The 23,535-nt window shown below is 44.0% G+C and overlaps 1 protein-coding gene across 1 annotated transcript; it reads left to right on the top strand.

Annotated features, from left to right (window-relative positions):
• Positions 1 to 22,732: 22,732 nt before the first annotated feature.
• On the top strand, positions 22,733 to 23,263 carry LOC142177352 (uncharacterized). Its single transcript, XM_075245827.1, has one exon. It carries the CDS (start codon positions 22,733 to 22,735, stop codon positions 23,261 to 23,263), a length of 531 nt encoding a protein of 176 aa, XP_075101928.1.
• The last annotated feature ends 272 nt before the right edge of the window (positions 23,264 to 23,535 follow it).

Genomic DNA, 23,535 nt, shown 5'->3' with positions numbered 1-23,535 from the left:
TGTTCAATTTGACTTAATCTATCGCTTTGTATCAAATTAATCCGCGTATCCTAAAAACCACTTACAAATTTAATTGTTATCCGATTTTGAGGGTAAACAGTTTGGCGCTTACCGTGGGGCTAAGGATAATAGTGGTGATTTGATACAAATTTCTATAATACACCCTACTTCACGTTTGTTCTTTGAAGTGTCTTTGATTTTAGGTCTGCATTTAAGAGGTCGAACTCCCAATCTGGCTCTCTAAACGCGAATGCTGAGTCTGGCCACCATGGCAAGAACAACAATATAGCGCCCGGTAACGAGGTTCCCCCCGCCGATCCCAACGGAATTTCGGTCGCTAACCCGATCAACGCCAGCTCACATGTGGCCATCAACACGAATTTGCCCATTGATCCTGAGAACAGCATCTGCGGGGGAGTCCGGTCGGTAGCTCAAAATGCTTGTGACGGTGAAGGATATGTGATCAGCTTACGAGTGATTTTCGAAATGCTACATGCTTAGCAGGTAGCGATAGCCCAACTGCAAAACTGAAGTCAACGCTCCCAGTAGAGTTGAGCCCGAATCATCCCGGGAAAACACTCGCAGAAATAAAGTAGCCGTAGATAGGCCAAATGAAGCTGAACCCTGAACCAACCCTGAAATAATAAAGATGATTGAGGAATTGAAAAAACGGGTGGAAACGAGAGAAAAGAAAATCGAAGCCAACGACAAGAAGGTTGAGTCTTACAACTCTAGGGTCGACCAAATACCCGGAGCGCCACCGATATTGAAAGGCCTAGACTCCAAAAAGTTTGTTCAGAAACCCTTCCCTCTGAGCGCAGCCCCGAAATCGATCCCTAAAAAGTTCCACATGCGTGAAATTCCTAAGTACAATTGAACAACCGACCCAAATGAGCATGTGACTTCCTACACGTGCACCATCAAACGGAACGACTTGGAGGATGATGAGATCGAGTTTGTCCTGCTAAAAAAGTTCGGAAAAAACCTGTCAAAGGGAGCTATGATATGGTATCACAACCTGCCCCCAAATTTCATTGACTCATTTGCTATGCTTGCAAATTCCTTCGTAAAAGCACACGCCGGGGCTATCAAGGTCGAGACAAGGAAGTCGGATCTTTTCAAAGTGAAACAGAGGGATAAAGAGATACTCAGAGAATTCGTGTCCCAGTTTTAAATAGAACGAATGGACCTGCCTCCGGTCGCAAACAATTTGGCCGTTCAGGCCTTCACCCAAGGACTCAATACTCGTAGCTCGTTGGCTTCGCAGCAGTTGAAGCAAAAACGGTAGAATATCTGGCCGTAACTTGGGCTGATGTGCATAACCGATATCAGTCAAAAATTAGAGTCGAAGATGATCAGCTTGGGGCTCTCCCGGGTCTGTTTATCCTGTCCGAGCTAGTGACAGACCTAAAAGAGAAATTGATCGTGAACCAAGGCCAAGTAAGGATCGATATCAGCCGTATAGAGGGGATCGAAGGGGTAAAGGATCTGGACGAAACCCTGTGAGAAATGAAAGGAGAAGTGATCAGAATCAAAATAACCGGGGACTCATGAGCAAAACCGGTTTTGGCAGGCCCATCGGGCGTAAGGAAGCACCGAGGTTATGAGAGTATAACTTCAATATCGATGATGTTGCTATCATATCCGCCATCGGATGCATCAGAGACACCAAGTGGCCTCGACCTCTACAGTCCAATCCAGCCCAAAGGGATCCTAACCTAATGTGCAAATATCATGGCACTCACGGCCACAGAACAGAGGATTGCCGACAATTAAGAGAGGAAGTAGCCTGACTGTTCAACAACGGATATCTCTGAGAGTTCCTGAGCGATCGAGCCAAGAATCATTTCAGGAATAGAGAATCTAATAAACAAATCGAGCAGGAGGAACCTCAGCACGTCATTAACATGATCATCAGTGGGCCGACGTTCCCCAGTGGCCGATGCTGCAACGCACCAAAGTATCCATCACAAGGGAAAAATAGACTCGGGATTACGTGCCGGAGAGAACTATGATATGGTATCACAACCTCCCCCCAAATTCCATTGACTCGTTTGCTATGCTTGCAAATTCCTTTGTAAAAACACACGCCGGGGCTATCAAGGTTGAGACCAGGAAGTCGGACCTTTTCAAAGTAAAACAGAGGGATAAAGAGATACTCAGAGAATTCGTGTCCCAGTTTTAAATAGAACGAATGGACCTGCCTCCGGTCGCAGACAATTGGGCCGTTCAGGCCTTCACCCAAGGACTCAATACTCGAAGCTCGTTGGCTTCGCAGCAGTTGAAGCAAAATCGGGTAGAATATTTGGCCGTAACTTGGGCTGATGTGCATAACCGATATCAGTCAAAAATTAGAGTCGAAGACGATCATCTTGGGGCTCTCTCGGGTCTGTTTATCCTGTCCGAGCTAGTGACAGACCTAAAAGTGAAATTGATTGTGAACCAAGGCCAAGTAAGGATCGATATTAGCCGTATAATGGGGATCGAAGGGGTAAAGGATCTGGACGAAACCCTGTGAGAAATGAAAGGAGAAGTGATCAGAATCAAAATAACCGGGGACTCATGAGCAAAACCGGTTTTGGCAGGCCCATCGGGCGTAAGGAAGCACCGAGGTTATGAGAGTATAACTTCAATATCGATGATGTTGTTATCGTATCCGCCATCGGATGCATCAGAGACACCAAGTGGCCTCGACCTCTACAGTCCAATCCAGCCCAATGGGATCCTAACCTAATGTGTAAATATCATGGCACTCACGGCCACATAACAGAGGATTGCCGACAATTAAGAGAGGAAGTAGCCCGGCTGTTCAACAACAGATATCTCTGAGAGTTCCTGAGCGATCGAGCCAAGAATCATTTCAGAAATAGAGAATCTAATAAACAAATCGAGCAGGAGGAACCTCAGCACGTCATTAATATGATCATCAGTGGGCCGACGTTCCCCAGGGGCCAATGCTGCAATGCAACAAAGTATCCATCACAAGGGAAAAATGGACTCGGGATTATATGCCGGAGGGAACTATGATATGGTATCATAACCTGCCCCCAAATTCCATTGACTCGTTTGCTATGCTTGCAAATTCCTTCGTAAAAATACACGCCGGGGCTATCAAGGTCGAGACCAGGAAGTCGGACCTTTTCAAAGTGAAACAGAGGGATAAAGAGATACTCAGAGAATTCGTGTCCCAGTTTTAAATAGAACGAATGGACCTGCCTCCGGTCGCAGACAATTGGGCTGTTCAGGCCTTCACCCACGAACTCAATACTCGAAGCTCGTTGGCTTCGCAACAGTTAAAGCAAAATCGGGTAGAATATCTGGCCGTAACTTGGGCTGATGTGCATAACCGATATCAGTCAAAAATTAGAGTCAAAGACGATCAGCTTGGGGCTCTCCCGGGTCTGTTTATCCTGTCCGATCTAGTGACAGACCTAAAAGAGAAATTGATCGTGAACCAAGGCCAAGTAAGAATCAATATCAGCCGTATAATGGGGATCGAAGGGGTAAAGGATCTGGATGAAACCCTGTGAGAAATGAAAGGAGAAGAAATCAGAATCAAAATAACCGGGGACTCATGAGCAAAATCGTTTTTGGCAGGCCCATCGGGCGTAAGGAAACATCGAGGTTATGAGAGTATAACTTCAATATCGATGATGTTGCTATCGTATCCGCTATCGGATGCATCAGAGACACCAAGTGGCCTCGACCTCTACAGTCCAATCCAGCCCAAAGGGATCCTAACCTAATGTGCAAATATCATGGCACTCACGGCCACAGAATAGAGGATTGCCGACAATTAAGAGAGGAAGTAGCCCAGTTGTTCAACAATGGATATCTCTGAGAGTTCCTGAGCGATCGAGCCAAGAATTATTTCAGGAATAGAGAATCTAATAAACAAATCGAGCAGGAGGAACCTCAACACGTCATTAACATGATCATCAGTGGGCCGACGTTCCCCAGGGGCCGATGCTGCAACGCACCAAAGTATCCATCACAAGGGGAAAATGGACTCGGGATTACGTGCCGGAGGGAGCTATGATATGGTATCACAACCTGCCCCCAAATTCCATTGACTCGTTTGCTATGCTTGCAAATTCCTTCGTAAAAGCACACGCCGGGGCTATCAAGGTCGAGACCAGGAAGTCGGACCTTTTCAAAGTGAAATAGAGGGATAAAGAGATACTCAGAGAATTCGTGTCCCAGTTTTAAATAGAACGAATGGACCTGCCTCCGGTCGCAGACAATTGGGCCTTTCAGGCCTTCACCCAAGGACTCAATACTCGAAGCTCATTAGCTTCGCAGCAGTTGAAGCAAAATTGGGTAGAATATCTGGCCATAACTTGGGCTGATGTGCATAACCGATATCAGTCAAAAATTAGAGTTGAAGACGATCAGCTTGGGGCTCTCCCGTGTCTGTTTATCCTGTCTGAGCTAGTGACAGACCTAAAAGAGAAATTGATCGTGAACCAAGGCCAAGTAAGGATCGATATTAGCCGTATAATGGGGATCGAAGGGGTAAAGGATCTGGACAAAACCCTGTGAGAAATGAAAGGAGAAGTGATCAGAATAAAAATAACCGGGGACTCATGAGCAAAACCGGTTTTGGCAGGCCCATCGGGCGTAAGGAAGCACCGAGCTTATGAGAGTATAACTTCAATATCGATGATGTTGCTATCGTATCCGCCATCGGATGCATTAGAGACACCAAGTGGCCTCGACCTCTACAGTCCAATCCAGCCCAAAGGGATCCTAACCTAATGTGCAAATATCATGGCACTCACGGCCATAGAACAGAGGATTGCCGACAATTAAGAGAGGAAGTAGCCCGGCTGTTCAACAACGAATATCTCTGAGAGTTCCTGAGCGATCGAGCTAAGAATCATTTCAGGAATAGAGAATCTAATAAACAAATTGAGAAGGAGGAACCTCAGTATGTCATTAACATGATCATCAGTGGGTCGACGTCCCCCAGGGGACGATGATGCAACACACCAAAGTATCCATCACAAGGGAAAAATAGACTCGGGATTACGTGCCGGAGGGAATCTTGTCTTTCAACGATGAGGACGCTGAAGGGATCATGCAGCCCCACAATGATGCACTGGTAATATATGTACTCGTAAATAAATCTCGAGTCAAGCGTGTGTTAGTTGATCCAGGTAACTCGGCCAACATCATCAGATCGAGGGTCGTGGAACAGCTTAGTCTACAAGATCAAATTGTGCCTATAGTTCGAGTTCTAAACGGATTCAATATGGCATGTGAGACCACTAAAGGGGAGATAACATTACTAGTAAACACCGTCGTGACCATTCAGGAAACGAAGTTCTGCATGATCGAAAGGGACATAAGGTACAATGCCTTGTTCGGGAGACCGTTGTAACGATCCAGCCGGTCGTTTTGAGAGAATTAGACCCAATCCCCTATTTACTGTTCTCTCTATTTTATTTTTGGATTTTGTGACTTGCCTGGAGGTTATATTTTTGGTTTCGGAGTGAAATGGGTCACATAGTCCGTGAAATAGAAGTTTAAGTCATAGGAATTTACCGTAGTTCTAACTGTGTGAAGACTACTCCAGAATAAAGTTTTGATGCTTCCAATAGCTACGTATGGTGATTTTGGTCTTAGGAGCGTGTTCGTATGTTGAATTGGAGGTCCGTAGATCATTTTAGCATCAATTGGCGAAACTTAGAAAATGGGATGATTTTTGAGAAGTTTGACCGGGAGTGGACTTTTTGATATCAGGGTCGGATTCTGATTCCGGAAATTAGAATATGTCCATAATGTTAATTATGACTTGTGTGCAAAATTTGAGGTCAATCAGACTTGATTTGATAGGTTTCGGTGTCGGATGTAGAAGTTTGAAACTTTGAAGTTCATTAGGCTTGAATTGATGTATAATTCATATTTTTAGCGTTGTTTGATATGATTTAAAGGTCGACTAAGTTTGTGTGATATTTTAGGACTGGTTGGTATATTTGATTGAGGTCCTGGGGGGCCTCGAGTGAGTATCGGATGGTTAATGGATCATTTTTTGGGGACTTAGAAGATTTTCTGGACTGGTTCTGGTGTAATTGCACCTGCGCAAGATTGACCGCAGGTGCGAGCTCGTAGAAACGAGCAATTGGGCGTAGATGCGAGGCTGGGGGACTTGGACAGTGGTCATAGATGCTATTTCGCTGTGTAGAAAATGGGCAATTATGAGGGTTTATTTCATTTTTCATTTTTGGACATTTTGAGCTCGGGTTTGACAATTTTTGAGAACATTTTTGAAGGATTTCTTGAGGTAAGTTCCTTGTGCTTATTTTTGATCAATAATCTTGTTTCCCTATTGTTTTCCCCACCTAGATTGTGTGTGTTTAAGGTGGAATGTGGGAGTTGAGGCTAGGGATTTGGAAAGTGTAATTTGTTTGAGGGGCGACTTGGTGTCGGATTTTGGTATTTTTGGTATGGGTGAACTCGATATTGAATGGGTGTTCATATTTTGTAACTTTTACCCAATTCCGAGACATGGGCCCGGGTCAACATTTTGGGCCGAATTTTTTTATTCCTTTCTAAAGTCGTAGTTTCATTATTTAAATTAGTTCCTTGTAGTTATCTTTATAGTATGAAATTATTTTGGCTAGATTCGAGCCGATCAGAGTTGAAAAGTCGAGGGAAATGCATACTACTTGACTGATTGAGTGAGATTTGAGGTAAGTGACTTGTCTAACCTTGTGTGGGGGAAATTCCCTTAGGATTTGGTACTGTTGTAACAATTTGTGATATGTGAGCGCCGTGTACGTGAGGTGACGAGTGCGTACACGCATTGATTATGAAAAATTCGATTCTTGCTGATTTGTCATTTTTTAAAATACATGAACTGATTTGTCATCTTTTAAAATACATTAACTGAGTTGTCTTCTTTTAAAATATATTAACTGAGTTGCCTTAGCATATGTGGTGATCATGTTTAGTCTAGCAACGCATGTCTACGTGCCTTAACGCTTACTTGCAATTTGTGCAACATGCTTATTTGGATTACGAGCTTATCATTGATTTGAATTAAATCTTTAACTGTAAGATTCTTGCTGAAAATTTGTGTTTTTCTTCGATTACCTGCTGCATATTTACTTTGGGACTACGAGGCGGTTCCTCGGGAGATCCCCCTGTACTGTATATTTACTTTGGGACTACTAGACGTTTACTCTGGAGATCCCCCTGTACTGCATATTTACTTTGAGACTACGAGTCGGTTCCTCGGGAGATCCCCTTGTACTGCATCTTTACATTTGGGACTACGAGGCGGTACCTCGGGAGTGCCCCCTGCTGTGTACCTCTATTTATTATGCTGACATTTGTTGAAACTTTTTATTGTTTAAATTCTCAGTCATTTCAAAATTTTATTATATTCTCCGCCTTACTTTTCTTTTAAACCAGTAGGGCCTTGACTTGACCTTGTCACTACTCTACCGAGGATAGGCTTGGCACTTACTAGGTACCGTTGTGGTGTACTCATACTACACTCTGCACATCTTTTTGTACAGATCAAGCTTCTTCCCACCAGACCAGATACCAGTGAGTTGGACCACACGTGGAGACTTCAAGGTATATCTGCTAGCACCCGCAGACCTCGGAGTCCCCCTCTATCCTTACTATGTTGTTTTCCTTATTTTTCTTTAGACTCTGATGTATAGAGACACTTAGTAATTGCTCTCAGAAGCTTTGGACATATTTCTACTGGGTTTTGGGAGATGTATTGATTTTGGAATCGCAGTTTGAATTATATTACATGTTTAGATTTGAGCTTTAGTTTTATTATTCAGTTATTTCGCAAATTGTTAGGCTTACCTAGTCTTAGAGACTAGGTACCATCACGACATCCTACGGAGGGGAAAATGGGATTGTGACAACCGTGGATTCACAACATGAGGGCAGTGCCCTCGACGTTGCACCAGGTGTTGAAGTACCTGACGCCGGGAGGAATAAAAACAATTTACAGAGAACAACCGGCCGTAAAAGAGATATTCGCGGTCGATGAGGTGGTCCCGATATCCACACTTTCTACACCAAAGGATCTCGGTTCGGTCATCATGGGAGAAACCAAATAGAAACTACTAATACCGGCCCCGCCCCAACCGGAGAAGCAGGAGACGGGCGAGGACGACGACTACGGGGTTCCCCGACGATTCTGACGCTACCAAATCAACAATCGAGGAACTGGAGCAAGTCGTACTGATCGAGCACTTGCCCGATCGAAAGGTATACCTAGGCACGGGGTTGAGTCCCGAGCTCAGGAAAAAACTCATCCAATTCCTTATAGCTAACATAGATTATTTCGCTTGGTCTCACCTTGATATTACAGGGATCTCTACGGAAATAACCACTTACAAGCTAAGCCTGGACCCGAAGTTCCACCCGGTCAAGCAGAAGAGGAAACCCAGTCCGAAGTTAAGCATGCGTTCATCAAGGACGAGGTATCTAAACTCCTTAAAATAGGGTCCATCCGGGAGGTTAAGTACTCACACTGGTTATCAAACGTAGTAGTAGTCCCTAAAAAGGGAAACAAATTAAGAATGTGTGTAGACTATAAATACTTGAATAAAGCGTGTCCCAAGTACTCTTTCCCTTTGCCTAACATCGATTGCATGATCGATGCAACGGCCGTCCACGAGATCCTCAATTTTCTCGACGCTTATTCCAGATACAACCAAATTCAGATGGACCCGGGCGATCAGGAAAAAACTTCCTTCATCACTAAGTACGGTACCTACTGCTATAACGTGATGCCATTCAGACTAAAAAGTGTCGGTGCCACTTACCAATGCCTAGTAAATCGGATGTTCGAAGAACAAATAGGAAAATTAATGGAGGTTAAGTCCATGCGAGCAGAGGACCATTTGAAACATTTGCAAGAAACCTTCAGCATATTAAAGAAGTACAATATGAAGCTAAACCCGTAGAAATGTGCATTCGGAGTCTGGTCCGAGAAATTCCTCGGGTTCATGGTATCCAACTGGGGAATCGAGATTAATCCCTATAAGATCAAGGCTATCGAAGATATCACTGTTGTGGACAACGTCAAGGCCGTTCAAAGGTTAACGGGGCGCATAGCCGCCCTGTGGCGATTCATCTCGAGGTCCTCTGACAAAAGCCATAGGTTCTTCTCACTGTTGAAGAAAAAGAATAAATTCTCATGGACCCCGGAGTGCCAACGAGCCTTGGAGGAACTCAAGCGGTATCTCTCGAGCCCACCCCTGCTTCATACTCCAAAGACAGACGAACAACTATACTTGTACTTAGCAGTATCCGAGATAGCGGTAAGTAGAGTCCTGGTCCGGGAAGAGGAAGGTATGTAATTTCCAATTTATTATGTTAGTAGGACTCTAGGCGAGGCCAAAACGAGATACCCTCACCTGGAAAAACAGACGCTCGCTTTGTTAAGTGCCTCTTGGAAGCTAAAACCGCACTTTTAATGTCACCTCATATGTGTTGTAACTACTTACTCATTGAGGAACGTAATGCATAAACTCGAGCTCTCGGTATGATTGGCTAAATGGGCCGTAGAGATCAGCGGGTACGATATCAAATATAGGCCCCAGACCGCCATTAAATCTCAAATTTTGGCAAAATTTGTGGCTGACTTTATGCCGGCCCTAATACCCGAGGTAGAAAGAGAGTTGTTGTTAAACTCGGGGACTTCTTTGGGAATCTGGAGCCTCTTTACGAACAGTGCCTCTAACGCAAAAGGGTCCGGACTTGGCATCATATTGAAGCCACCAACATGCAATGTAGTTAGACAATCTGTTAGGACTGTAAAATTGACTAACAATGAGGCCGAATATGAGGGCATGATTGCAGGTCTCGAACTGGCCAAAAGTTTGGGGGCAGAGGTGATCGAAGCTAAGTAAGACTCCCTCCTTGTAGTGAACCAAGTTAATGGGATGTTCGAGGTCAGAGAGGAACGAATGCAAAGATTCCTGGATAAGTTGCAGGTAACATTACATCGGTTCAAGGAGTGGACTATACAACATGTACCTCGGGATCAAAACAGCGAGGTCGATGCCCTTGCTAATTTGGGATCGTCAGTTGATGACAATGAGTTAAACTCGGGGGCGGTCATGCAACTCGTGAGATCGATAGTGGAAGAAGGTCACGCCGAGATAAATTCAACAAGCCTAACTTGGGACTGGAGAAACAAATATATAGAGTATCTAAAGATCGAAAAACTGCCCTCGGATCCTAAAGAATCGAGGGCTCTGCATACGAAGGCAACCCGGTTCAGCTTGTCCGAAAATGGTACCCTGTTCAGATAAACATTCTATGGCCCATTCACAATATGTCTAAGACCGTGAGATACCGAGTATGTTCTGAGGGAGGTCCACGAAGGCACCTGCGGAAATCATTCGGGCGTCGAATCATTAGTTTGGAAAATAATCAGAGCCAGCTATTACTGGATCAACATGGAAAAGGATGCGAAGGAGTTCGTACGAAAATGCGACGAAGTCAAATGCATGCGCTGATGATTCATCAGCCCGGGGAGTTGCTACAATCGGTCTTGTCACCCTGGCCGTTCATGAAATGGGGAATGGATATCGTCGGCCCCCTTCCATGGGCACCCGATAAGGTTCAATTTATATTATTTATGACTGACTATTTTTCTAAGTGGGTGGAAGCCCAAGCGTATGAGAAAGTCAGGGAGAATGAAGTCATCGATTTCATTTGGGACCATATAATATGCAGGTTCGGAATGCCGGCTGTGATCATGTGCGACAATGGAAAACAGTTCATCGGCAGCAAAGTAAGCAAGTTTCTCGAAGACCATAAGATTAAAAGGATCCTATCAACACCTTACCACCCTAGTGGTAACAGGCAAGTAGAGTCCACCAATAAAATCATACTCCAAAGCCTCAAAAAGAGATTGACCGACACCAAAGAAAAATGAAAAGAAATTTTGCCCGAAATCCTATTGGCATACCGTACTACCTCGAAGTCTAGTACCGGGGCCACCCAATTCTCGTTGGTTTATGGAGCCTAAGCTCTAATACCGGTTGAAGTAGGGGAACCGAGTCTTAGGTTACGATATACGACCAAGGAGTCAAACGATGAGGCCATGAATACGAGCTTGGAACTGCTAGACGAAAGGCGCGAGGCTGCCCTCATCCGGATGGCCGCCCAAAAGCAACAAATTGAAAGGTATTACAATCAAAGATCTAACTTACGACACTTCAGTAATGGGGATATGGTATTAAGGAAGGTGACGTTGAGCACCCGGAACCTGAACGAGGAGAAGTTGGGGCCGAATTAAGAAGGTCCATATCGAATTACCAAGATCACCAGCAAAGGATCATACAAACTCAAAGTAATGAAAGGTGAATGACTACCGAACAACTGGAACGTGGCCCACTTAAAACGATACTACTGTTGAGGTACGACACCATTCATCTGTTTTCTTTACATATTAGACTAACATTTGCAGGTAACGATCAAGGGACGATATGACTATTAGGCCTGAAAGCACGCGTTGCACTCTTTTTTCCTTAGACCGATTTTGTCCCAAATGGGTTTTTCTGTAAGTTTTTTAACGAGGCAACAGTGGATCGTGCTAACTTAGAATCGAAGACCGGAGTCAAGGACCACATCAGTAGTAACCGAGGCCTCTCTATGAATAGCTGCCAATACTGGGGGCCATCACCCTCGGATAATAATTTTAGAAAGGAAAGAGACTTTATGCCTGGACTACCTAGGCTCGGTGGATAGGATTTATTGTAAAGGCCAAACGGTCAAATGAACTGTGCCTACATAGACCCCCCAAGCTCTGACACGAAGCATTTACACATTTGTAACCCTGTATTGAAATGAAATAAAGTTTCTCCTTACCGATAAATATTTTGTCCCTTAAAAATTTCTACATTCGGTCCCCTAAAGATATCGAGCCCAAGGGCAATCTCTGTCCGGATCCAAGAGGTCACCCTCACTTGGGGACTATCGTCCTGGGTAAGCCCGGGTAACTCGGGGTAACGATCCCATTGGGCAATACATGAACTTAAAAGGATACGGTCGTCGAGTAACTTTGGGTGACGAGCCCATTGGGCAATACCCGAACTTAAAAGTCTACGGCCATCCTAGAACGGTTCGGAGACATCCGAGATCTGTAACCAAAACATAAGGCCTTCAAAATTTCTAAATCGGTTCGAAGGTTACCCTCGGCAAAATTATAAAAAATCATAAGTAAACATTTCGGGGAAAGCTTCTGGTCATACCAAGCCCCCCCCCCCTCCCCCTCCCACCAGCCTTAAGCAAAATAGTATCGAAAACGAACAATGTTTGAACCTCCTAATAAGACCCAATTATTACATGCTAAGGCATCCGAAATCTTTGCAATCATAAAGAAAAAGCAAAAAGAATCAAGCTTGAAAATTGCCAAAGGGAAAAAAGCCTTATATATATATATATATATATATATATATATATATATATATATATATATATATATATATATATATATATATATATATATATATATATATATATATATATATATATATATATATATATATATATATATATATATATATATATATATATATATATATATATATAAATTACAAGGCACCTAAGAAGCCTAATCCTCACCGGAGCCCGCCTCATCATAGGGGCCGTCAGAATCCTCCTCGAACCCATCCGAACCCTCGAAATCTTCCTCATCCTCAAAGTATGCCAACTTCTTGGACTCGGCCTCGAGCCTCTTAACATTTTCAAGCTCGACCGATAAATTGAACCCCCGGGCATGAACCTGTTCGAGAGCCTCCCTCCGGGACTGCCACTTCGCATGATCGACTATGGCTTTTAGGCACTCCTGAGCAACCTCAGCATCGGCTTTGTACTGGGCCACCATCTCTTTGGCATCGACTTTGGCTATTTTAGCCACTAACTTGGCTGCTTTAAGCTCCTTGGTGAGGGTTTCCCGATCGGCAACAGTCGAGCTCAGTTGAGATTGGAGCTCTTCGATATTTTGGGACTGTGCCTCTGCCTTCTCCTTCATCGATCGAAGTTGGGCCTCTGCCGAGGCCAATTGCTCCCGGGCTGTTTCCTTTTCATAAGCCAACCAGTCCATCTTACCCTTCCACTCCTCGGCTAGGGCCTTGACTTCATCCATCTCAGCCCGGAGCTGGTCAACCCGATTCACCTTTTGTTGGACATGTGGATTCTGACTGTTAGACACCGTGTCTAGATCATCATCACTAACTTCAAAATGTTTTACCTGTTCCAACAGGTCGGCATGTTCCTTCTGAGCCGCATCCAACTCGGCTCGGAGGCTCTTGATTTCACCCTCGCGTTGCTCGGTGAAAACTTTATACATATTTATTTTCTCAGCAAGCTCTTTGGCTTCGACCTCGAGTTGGCTCATCTCATCTCGGTACCAGATGAAAGTCTAGTGGTGGAGCACTGAGGCCTGCAAATACGAGGAAAGATATTAGAATTATCAAAAAATTAGTTCAAATATCACAAGAAAAATTGGAATCATCAGGGATTATCAAGAGTTACCCGGTTCAGCGCCTGTTGTGCTTCGTTGAACAGGCATGGCGAGTTTATATCGTTCATTTTGGCCTGGTCTTCCTCAGTCACCAAGTAACGAAGGTAACTGGCTATCCCTACGGGGGTGGAAAAAACTCGGGCATCTTTCGGAACGGTGATGATAATTGACCGCTTCCGACCAGGATCCACACTCGGGGCAGGGAACCGGTTGACCAGCCTCGGGCTAGAGTTAGGCCCACCTACCCCCGAGGATGGACTTTTCCTCGGTACCTCTAAGTCACTTAACCTGGTGACATCCTCTGTGGCGGTGGAATACACGACATCAAAAAAATAGCGGAAGGGATCGTCCGCTCCGTGTGCCCCTTTGTTGGGTCATTCTTTCAAAGTTGGGGCCTGATTGTACATCGACTCGGTAAACGAGGGTGATTCGATGATGTCTATCACACCAAGTGCCTCCTTCAAGGCACTACCCGCGTCCCGAAAATCTTCAGCCCCGACCTCCTCATCGATCTCCATGGCCTGAGGCAGATCGGCCTCACGGGTCTCTATTTCAACGTCCCCATGCTCTTCGAGGGGTGACGGCTCGCGGGCTACAAAAATGAAAGGATCTTCCTCTTCGGGCTCGTCCCTAAGCTGATAGAGCAAGTCCGAAGTTGGTACTAGGGAGCTGGTGTTTTCCTTTGGCTTGCGCACTAGCCTTCTCCTTATTTTATTTTTCTCCGAGCTCGGGAAACTCGAAGCCCTCCTCCTCTTCCTCTCGCCAGCTTGCCTCGGAGCAGGAGACTCAATAGGCAAGTCCTCATCCCCAACCGAAGGCCTAAGCTCGACGTTCTTAGGCAAACCTGCAAAGGAAAGTAAAGGAGATAAAGGCGCGATGTTAGAAGAAAACGTTCACTATGACTTATATGGGAAAAGAACCTTACCATGAGAACGGGCCTCCCAACGACCTTTTGAAAGCTTGCGCCATGAGCGCTCGGAGTAGGGCATCTGTGACACAATACCCTCGATCCACTCCTTGAGTCAAACGATAGCATTCGGAACTCGAGCCAAGGCTACAGCATAACAAGCACCGATAAGAAAAGGGAAAATGAGTCATAAAATCAACGCTTAAAAGGAATACTTACATGATGTGTTCCACCTTTCAGGGAACCGCCTCCACTCGGCAGGTACCAGGTCGATGGTCCTCACTCGAACAAAACGTCCTTGCAAACCCCAATCCCGGTCCTCGTCGATGCTCGAGAACGGGGCTTTGCTAGCCCGACGTACTAGCTTTATCAGTCCCCCCGGAAGATTCGGGGACTGTATAAGCGGAGTAGGTGATCGACGGTGAACGAGCACCCATCGATTTTGTTCATAAAAAATCGGAGGAGGATCACGATCCTCCACAGTGATGGATGAATCTGGCCTAGGCACACGTTGTACCTCTTGCAGAAGTCTAAAATGACTAGGTCTACCGGGCCCAATGTAAAGGGATAAGTGTAAACACTTAGATATCCCTCGACATGGGTGGTAATGGCCTCTTCGGGATCGGGAACCACTATGTCTTTGCCAGCCCAGTTGCAGTCTTTTCGGACCGTGGGGAGGACCTCTTCGGTAATTGAGCAGATGTATCTCGAGGCCTCCTCACACCGACCTTGTACAGAGAAAGGCTTCTCAACCTTAAAGTCGTCGGTGACCGAACAGCCACCGGGAATGAACATCTTCAAGGAGGCTCTTCTGCCGGTTCATCAACAATCATATCGGGGACGGTCTCCTCGACATTAGTGGTCGGTCGCGAGGAAGAAGGAGCATCCTTCTTAAGAACAAATTTTGAGGTTTTTTCCATTGTTATGGAAGAAAGAGCTTGAAAAAGATGGAGAAAAAGTAAAAGTTGGAATATTAGACTTGTTGGCTTGGGTAGGAGATGGGTAAAAGTTTTGCAAAGTGCTGAAGAACCTTGGGTAACGGGGGTAAAAATACTAGATTATATTGAAATCCTGAAGGTACGAAGGTAGAAGATTTGGTGTAAAGTGAAAAATGGATAGAAGAGGGGGTATTTATAGGAGTTCAGCGACGTTTCACGTCTAGGGACGGCCGACCAGCGGTTGACATACATTTAATGCCATTATGACTTGACTGACGAGACATTTCGAATATTTTGTCGTTTCTGCCGCGATGTGTCGAAGTAAGAATCAGGAGCTCATGTCGTTTCTCATCGTTTACTCTCCGCGAAACAAGAGGATTATCTGTATACTGGTAAAATCGGGCTCATGGTACCCCCGGTCTCCGACAAAATAAGCCAAGCTCTAGATATGATGACAGGGGACCGAAATCGGGGCAAGAGTCTTATCAAGTTATGGTTCGGAATCGGTCCTAACTTTGAACGACTTTGAAGAACATGGTCGGACAATCAAGCACGACCGACGGAGGGCCATTATACCATGGACCAGCCGGATATACCTCTCGTGCTAAGGCCCGAATAGAGTGCTTACCACCGGAGCCATCGAAATCACACACACCCCCCTCCCGGATTCGGTTCGAGTTCCAAGACCTCGGAAAAGCATTACCAAACGGTTGCACACGACTAACGAAGGGCCGTGATATTCGCGCCCGACCAAATATCACGGCGCGGATCTTGGCCCGTATCGGTAACAGATCAATGATTAATGAAAAAGAAGATTTTTACCCTTTTTAGAATTGTACTAGGGATGAAACGCACCTACTATATAAAGGAGATGATTTTTATTCAAAGGATACGCGGTAACACGTATTCCAAAGCAATACATTATTATTTTTTCTGTTATTAGCTCTTTCTCTTGTTCATCAGTGCTGACCATAGCGAGCTCGGACCGAGGGTAAATATTTCAATACTTCAATAAGGTTGGAACTATCCTTCTCGTGTGGTTTGAATCTATTTTATCTTTGTTTGTTCAATTTGACTTAATCTTTCGCTTTGTTTCAAATTAATTCGCGTATCCTTAAAATCACTTACAAACTTAATTGTTATCCGATTTTGAGGGTAAACAACGTTTTTCCTTCATTATTTTTTCCTGTTTAAATGTTGTGATAAAGTAGTTATGCATGTTAGTTACTGATAGGCTGCTGTATACAATTGAATAAAAAATTGAGGTATACCAAATTAAAGTTTCAGGCTCTTTAATTTCTATATTTGTCTTCCGTTTACTATTTATAGAAAATATTAATGTGATAATTAATACTAAAACTAGTGGTGGAGTGTTAGAAGGAAAATGCAAAGTCTTAAACATATACTTTTGGTCCCATGAAAGAGATTAGATTAGACATAAATATGTCTCATCAATATGAAATCTTTATCAGCTCCCACGGTCCCACCACATCTATTATTTGGATATCTTTCTCTATCTGTCTCTAATCTCATTTTTCTTTTTATCAACTCACTATTTAATTAATAGCATGTTTGGTCAAGTTTCTTCAAAGTCAAAATTGAAGTGTTTTGCCAAGTTTTTAAAATGAAAAAAGGATTTTAAAGTAGAAACAAAAATAATTTTGGAGAAGCAGAAAAAAATAGTTTCTCCAAAAATATTTTTTTGAAAAAAATATACTTATAAGCATTTTTTAAAAATTTGCTTAAACACTAATTACTGTTCAGAAGTGTTTTTCAAATTAATTAATCAAACATGAACTGTTTATCAGCAAAAATACTTTAAAAAAAATACTGAATTTAGAAACTTGGCCAAGCGTGATATAAAGTACTCTCCTCATTCTAGTCATTTACTTTGTCATGATTTTATCTTTAAATAGTTTTATAGTGATATAATTCACGTGACATATAATAAAAAAAATTAGAAGTATTATTTTCTTTCTAAAATTCCGTGTCTAAGTCAAGCATATTTACACGAAATAATACGTGGAATTATGTACTCAACCAGAAATAGGCTGACCCTGCCAGTATTGGATTTGGTCTAACCCCAGGGGTTGGAAATCAGGCCACCGACCTTTGCTTTAACCGACGAAGACATGGATATCACCATCTTTGTGTGTCGTGCTTCAGGTCTTTTTAAAAATAAAAATAAAAATATTTGAAGTTTTTCTATTAATTGAATAGCTAGCCATATACTTTTTAATCGTAAAAGAGACTATTCATCTTTTTTAGAATGATACTTTTGACGGATTATATTGCACAAGGACCTACATGAAACTTCTTGTATTTATTTTGTTTAGTTATATAACTGTACATACACGTAAGCTTAGCTTATGTAAGAACTTCTCGAGGGGTTTAATTAAGGTTTTGAGTGACTTCCCATACTAATTATCTTAAGATTTTTGATTGATGTTCAAAATTTCATTTTCCACGTGATATCAAGCCAACTTTTGGTAAATTCATGCTTGCACTTATGTGTTTGCATCAAATTTAGGTGTTAACTACATAATTATGTGCAAGAAAATATTGAGAGTTGAGTTATACAAAATCTCTTATAGGTTACTGTTAAACAAGAGCATACAAAAGAGTTTATAAAAGTCTTTGGCTTCTATGTACATTTTTTGTCGTAAAGTTTTTGGTGATGTGATGGCCCGCCATATCATCATGCCACATAGGTGCCATTTGGCATATATTAAAGTCATGTGGATGCTTACATAGGAGGAAGACTAGCATTTGTGAGAAGATTCTAGAAAAGTATGGACATTTTCTTTGGAAGACCCTAGATCCCTATGGATTTGCTAGGAAAGTCCTTGAATCTTCTAGGCTTGTAGAGAATTCTAGAGAAAGCCCTTACCTTGTAAATATTAAGGACTTGTGTAACAATTAATATTTATACACTGACCCTTAGGAGACTAGTATATAAAGGGGACCATTTATTTGTAATTTATCAAGCAAACAATTCAAGTTCTCTCTAATACAAAGTTTCTTTTAACAATTCTCTTATGTTCTTTCTAGCATTCTCTTAGCGATCTTGAGTGTAGTAAGGCTGACTTGGCATAGCAAGAACGTGAGCAAGTTGTGCAAGATCCTGAGCGAGTTGTCAAGTGCCGCACGTGTACTTAATTAACCACTAAGGACGTGACAATGTGGTATCAGAGCAAAGGTTGCAACTAAGGGAATGGCGAACGACGTAGAAATTAACGCTGCTAACACCCAAGCCAACATCATCCAGGATACTGCTGGCAAGAGCGGTCGTAACAAAAAGAGAAATGCCACCAACAAGAGCCAGGAGGTGCCACCCGAGGTTGTGTCAAAGGAAGGGCTTACATCCCAAGAACCATCTGCCATTGTGGCGAGCGAGGATGAAGTGGAGGTCCTGCCCGAGGACGTCTCGTTCGGTAAAGAGTGGGTGATGAAGATGAACGTGGTGATGGACGCTGTGGAGATCTTTGGCCAACGCTTGGGGGAGGTGGAAGGCACCCTTAGCGTTCTTGAGGGGCACACTCTTGAAGAGATTGAGAGCATCCTAAATAACTTGGAGGTACGTACACAGACCGAGATGGAACTAAGGCAAACCATCACTGCCTTAGAGTGCAGACTCATGGAGGCTTTGAGTACTATCGATACTATGAAGGCAAAGATAGAGTCACTCGAGGAGCATGTCAATGCTGGCGTAACCGAAGCAGCCAGCAATGTTGTGGTCACGAGAGAGGCCAAGATCGAGGCTTCCAAACCTCCGGTGTTCAAAGGTGTCCCTGATGCACAAGAAGTGAAAAACTTCCTTTGGCACTTGGAGAACTACTTCAGGCACGGCGAAGTGAGGGACGACGAGGCCATGATCAACATTGCAGTGTTGTACCTCTCAGAGACTGCCATGCTATGGTGGAAAAGGAAGATGGCCGACGTGGATAAAGTTCTATGTACTATTAGCACGTGGGATCAGTTCAAAGCTGAGTTCAAGCGACAGTTCTTTCCAAACAACGTCTTGTACGAGGCAAGGCGCAATCTTAGGGAGTTGAAGCAAACAGGGAGCATACGTGTCTATGTCATGGAGTTCACTACCCTTATGCTTCAAATCCCCAACCTGACTAATGATGACTTGTTGTTCCACTTTATGGACGAGTTGCAAAATTGGGCTAAGCCGGAGTTGCAACGCCGGCAAGTCGCAGATATATACCAAGCCATAGTGGAGGCCGAATCATTGATGGATTTCAGGCATGACAAGCACGACAAAGGCAAAGGCAGAGAATCAAAGTTTAACAATGTCAAAGGTGGGGAGACTGTGGCAAAGGCAAGGAGATACAACAATAATACTATAAGACTCAAGATTCCAAAAAGTCGAGTGTCCGTCAGGGCTATGCCGAGAAGAAGGGATGTTACATATGCGGATGGCAGCATATCTTCAGGAATTGTCCGGACCTAAAGAGCCTCAGCGCCATGGTCCGTGAACGGAAGGAGCAACCGCAAGGAGAGAGTTCGGGAACCACACAGTTGGGTATGATCGAATTATGTTGTGCTGTCACGAAGCAATCTATCCAAGCTATCGAGAATGAAAATTAGTACGTGGATCTCACCATCAACAACAAGCCTGCTCGTGCAATGGTAGATAGTGGAGCAACTCATAATTTCGTGACTGAGGTTAACGTAAAGAGACTAGAATTAAAGATTGCTCCAACCAACTTTCACGTTAAGACTGTGAATGCTGAAGTACAGAATGCTCGTGGGGTAGCAAATGGAGTTGGTGTCAAATTGGGAACTTGGAAAGGTATGACAAACTTTACTGTAACCGCTATGGATATCTTTAACATCATATTGGGGAAAGAGTTCTTTAGACATTGTCATACTTTGATCGACCCCTACCTTGAGCATCTCTTAGTTATTGAGCGAGAGGGAGCTTGCATGGTACCTACAGTGACTATGACACACGGACAGAGCCAAGCACAACTCTCAGTTATGCATGTTGTCAAGGGGATCAAGAAGGGGGAGCCGACATTCGTGGCAACCATTACAAGTCTGGTGGAAGAAAATAGTTTTCAAGAGACATTGTCGCCTTGCATAGAGAAGTTGCTTGAGGAAAACAAAGATGTCATGCCCGAGGAGTTGCCTAAGCACTTGCCGCCTAGGCGAGAGGTGGATCACAAGATCGAGTTGGAGCCCGAGGCTAAGCCACCTGCATTTTCCCCATATCGTATGGTACCGCCCGAACTAGAGGAGCTCAGGAAACAACTAAAAGAGCTGCTAGATGTTGGTCACATTTGCCCATCAATGTCAACCTTCGGCGCACCGGTATTGTTCCAGAAGAAGCAGGAAGGATCATTGTGCTTGTGCATAGATTACCGAGCACTTAATAAGGTCACAGTGAAGAATAACTACCCGATCCCACTCATTGCTGACTTGTTCGATATACTAGGGCAAGCCAAGTACTTTACCAATGTGAATCTTCGCAAGGGCTACTACCAGGTTCGCATTGCAGAAGGGGATAAGCCGAAGACAACATGTGTGACGAGATATGGAGCCTTTGAGTGGTTGGTGATGCCCTTCGGCTTAACCAATGCACCGACCATATTTTGCACCCTTATGAACAAGATTTTTCATCCCTACCTTGATCAATTCGTGGTAGTCTACCTAGATGACATAGCCATCTACAGCAATACCTTGGAAGAGCATATGGAGCACTTAAGGAAGGTTTTCCAAGTCTTGCGGGAGAACGAGCTATACATCAAGAGGGAGAAATGCGAGTTTGCACAATCAAAGGTGCACTTCTTAGGCCATGTTATTAGCAATGGCGAGCTACGCATGGACGAGGCTAAGGTACATGCTATCCAGGAGTGGGAGGCACCTATAAAGGTAACTAAGTTAAGATCCTTCCTTGGCCTTGTTAACTACTATCGTCGATTCATCAGTGGCTACTCAGCAAAAGCCGTATCATTGACTGAGTTGCTAAAGAATAACAATCCATGGGTTTGGACGGAGCATTGTCAAAAGGCGTTTGAAGACCTCAAGGCAGCTGTAACAGAGGAGCCAGTCTTGGCATTACCTAAATTTGCAAAGACATTTGAGGTGCATACAGATGCCTCGAATTTTTCCATTGGGGGTGTCTTGATGCAGGATAAGCATCCCATAGCATTTAAGAGCCGCAAGTTAAATGAGACGGAGCAGTATTACACAGTGCAAGAGAAGGAGATGACTGTTATTGTGCATTGCCTTCGTACATGGCAACATTATTTGCTTGGGTTGAGGTTCGTGGTCAAGACCGAAAATGTAGCTACTAGTTACTTTCAGACATAGAAGAAGCTCACACCAAAACAGGCTCAGTGGCAGGTTTTCTTGGCTGAATTTGATTATATGCTGGAGTATAAGCCGGGCAAAGGTAACGTCGTAGCCGATGCCTTGAGCCGAAAAGCCGAGCTTGCTGCAATCACTTCAACAAGATGGGACATTCGTGAGGCTATAAAAGAAGGCATGCAGCATGATCCAGCAGCCAAACAACTTATCGAGTTAGCCAACCAGGGAAATACAAGATATTTTTAGGTCGAAGACGGCCTCCTACTTACCACAGGTCGGCGGGTCTACGTGCCTAAGTTTGGAGACATTAGATGGCGGATCATAAAGGAGAGTCATGACACAATGTGGGTTGGTTATCCAGGACAACGTCGCACTAGGGCCTTGGTTGAGTCAGTCTACCATTGGCAACGCATGCGAGATGACATAGAGTGTTATGTGCAGACTTGTCTTGTCTGTCAACAGGACAAGGTTGAGCAATAAAAATCTGAAGGACTTTTGGAGCCACTACCAGTTGCAGAACGTCCATGGGATAGCGTGACCATGGACTTTATCACTTGCCTACCGAAGTCCGATGATTATGGTACTATTATGGTGGTAGTGGATAGATTTTCCAAATATGCCACCTTCATGCCCGCCTCACCAAGTTGCACTGCCAAGGAAGCTGCCAAACTATTCTTTAAGAACGTGGTGAAGTATTGGGGCTTACCAAGGCATATTATCAGTGATCAAGACCCCCGTTTTACTAGAAAATTTTGGAGAGAGTTATTCAACATACTTGGCATGAAACTGCACTTTTCCACTAGTTTCTACCCACAGACGGATGGACAAACAGAACGACTCAATGCCTTACTAGAATGCTATTTGAAGCATTATGTAAGCGTGCATCAGAAAGATTGGGCAAGGCTCCTAGACATCGCCCAATTCTCTTATAACTTGCAGCGGAGTGAGTCCACGGGGCGGGCACCATATGAGCTAGTCACAGGCCAACAACCACAAACTCTACATTCATTACCAGCCGCGTTCGAGGGAAAGAGTTTGGGGGCTTAGCATATGGCCAAAGGATGGGAAGAGCAGCTTGACACTGCTAAGTCCTACTTGGATAAGGTAGCTAAGAAGATGAAAAAGTTTGCGGACCGTAAGCGGCGTCCCACGGACTATAGAGTTGGGGACATGGTCATGGTGAAGTTTAACCCAAGACAGTTCAAGGCACTACGGGGAATGCATCAGAATCTGATTCGCAAGTATGAAGGTCCATTTAAGATCGTCGCCAAGGTAGGCAAGATCTCATACAAGCTTGACATGATATCATATCTTAAAATCTACCTTGTCTTCCATGCCAACATGCTTAAGCCATATCATGAAGATAAGGATGATCCGAGTAGGGGCCAATCAAGTCGAGCGCCTATGACTATCACCTCCTCGCATAATAGGGAGATTGAGGCTATCATCGATTACCAGGCCAGGAGAAAACAAGGGCAAAAAGCCACATCTATGTTCCTTGTCCATTGGAAGGGGCAACCACCGGAGGAGGGCACGTGGGAACGATATGAAGACTTATGGCAATTAAAAAATAAGACCTGAGAGTTTATGCAGCAGCATTGTGCTGCGGTCGTCGCAACATTAGGTGGGGGAGAGTGTGATGACCCGCCATGTCATCATGCCACATAGGTGCCATTTGGCATATATTAAAGCCATGTGGAAGCTTACATAGGAGGAAGACTAGCATTTGTGAGAAGATTCTAGAAAAGTATGGACATTTCCTTTGGAAGACCCTAGATCCCTATGGATTTGCTAGAAAAGTCCTTGGAATCTTCTAGGCTTGTAGAGAATTCTAGAGAAAGCCTTTGCCTTGT

The sequence above is a fragment of the Nicotiana tabacum genome, chromosome 23 (assembly GCF_000715075.1).
Source record: "Nicotiana tabacum cultivar K326 chromosome 23, ASM71507v2, whole genome shotgun sequence".
NCBI classification, from domain to species: Eukaryota; Viridiplantae; Streptophyta; class Magnoliopsida; order Solanales; family Solanaceae; genus Nicotiana; species Nicotiana tabacum.
The sequence above is the reverse complement of the archived record's forward strand: the minus strand, read 5'-3'. Positions and strand labels throughout refer to the sequence as shown.

Excerpts from the sequence above, each read along its gene's own strand:
- LOC142177352 (XM_075245827.1), top strand. The coding sequence starts at position 22,733 with ATGGCCAAAGGATGGGAAGAGCAGCTTGACACTGCTAAGTCCTACTTG.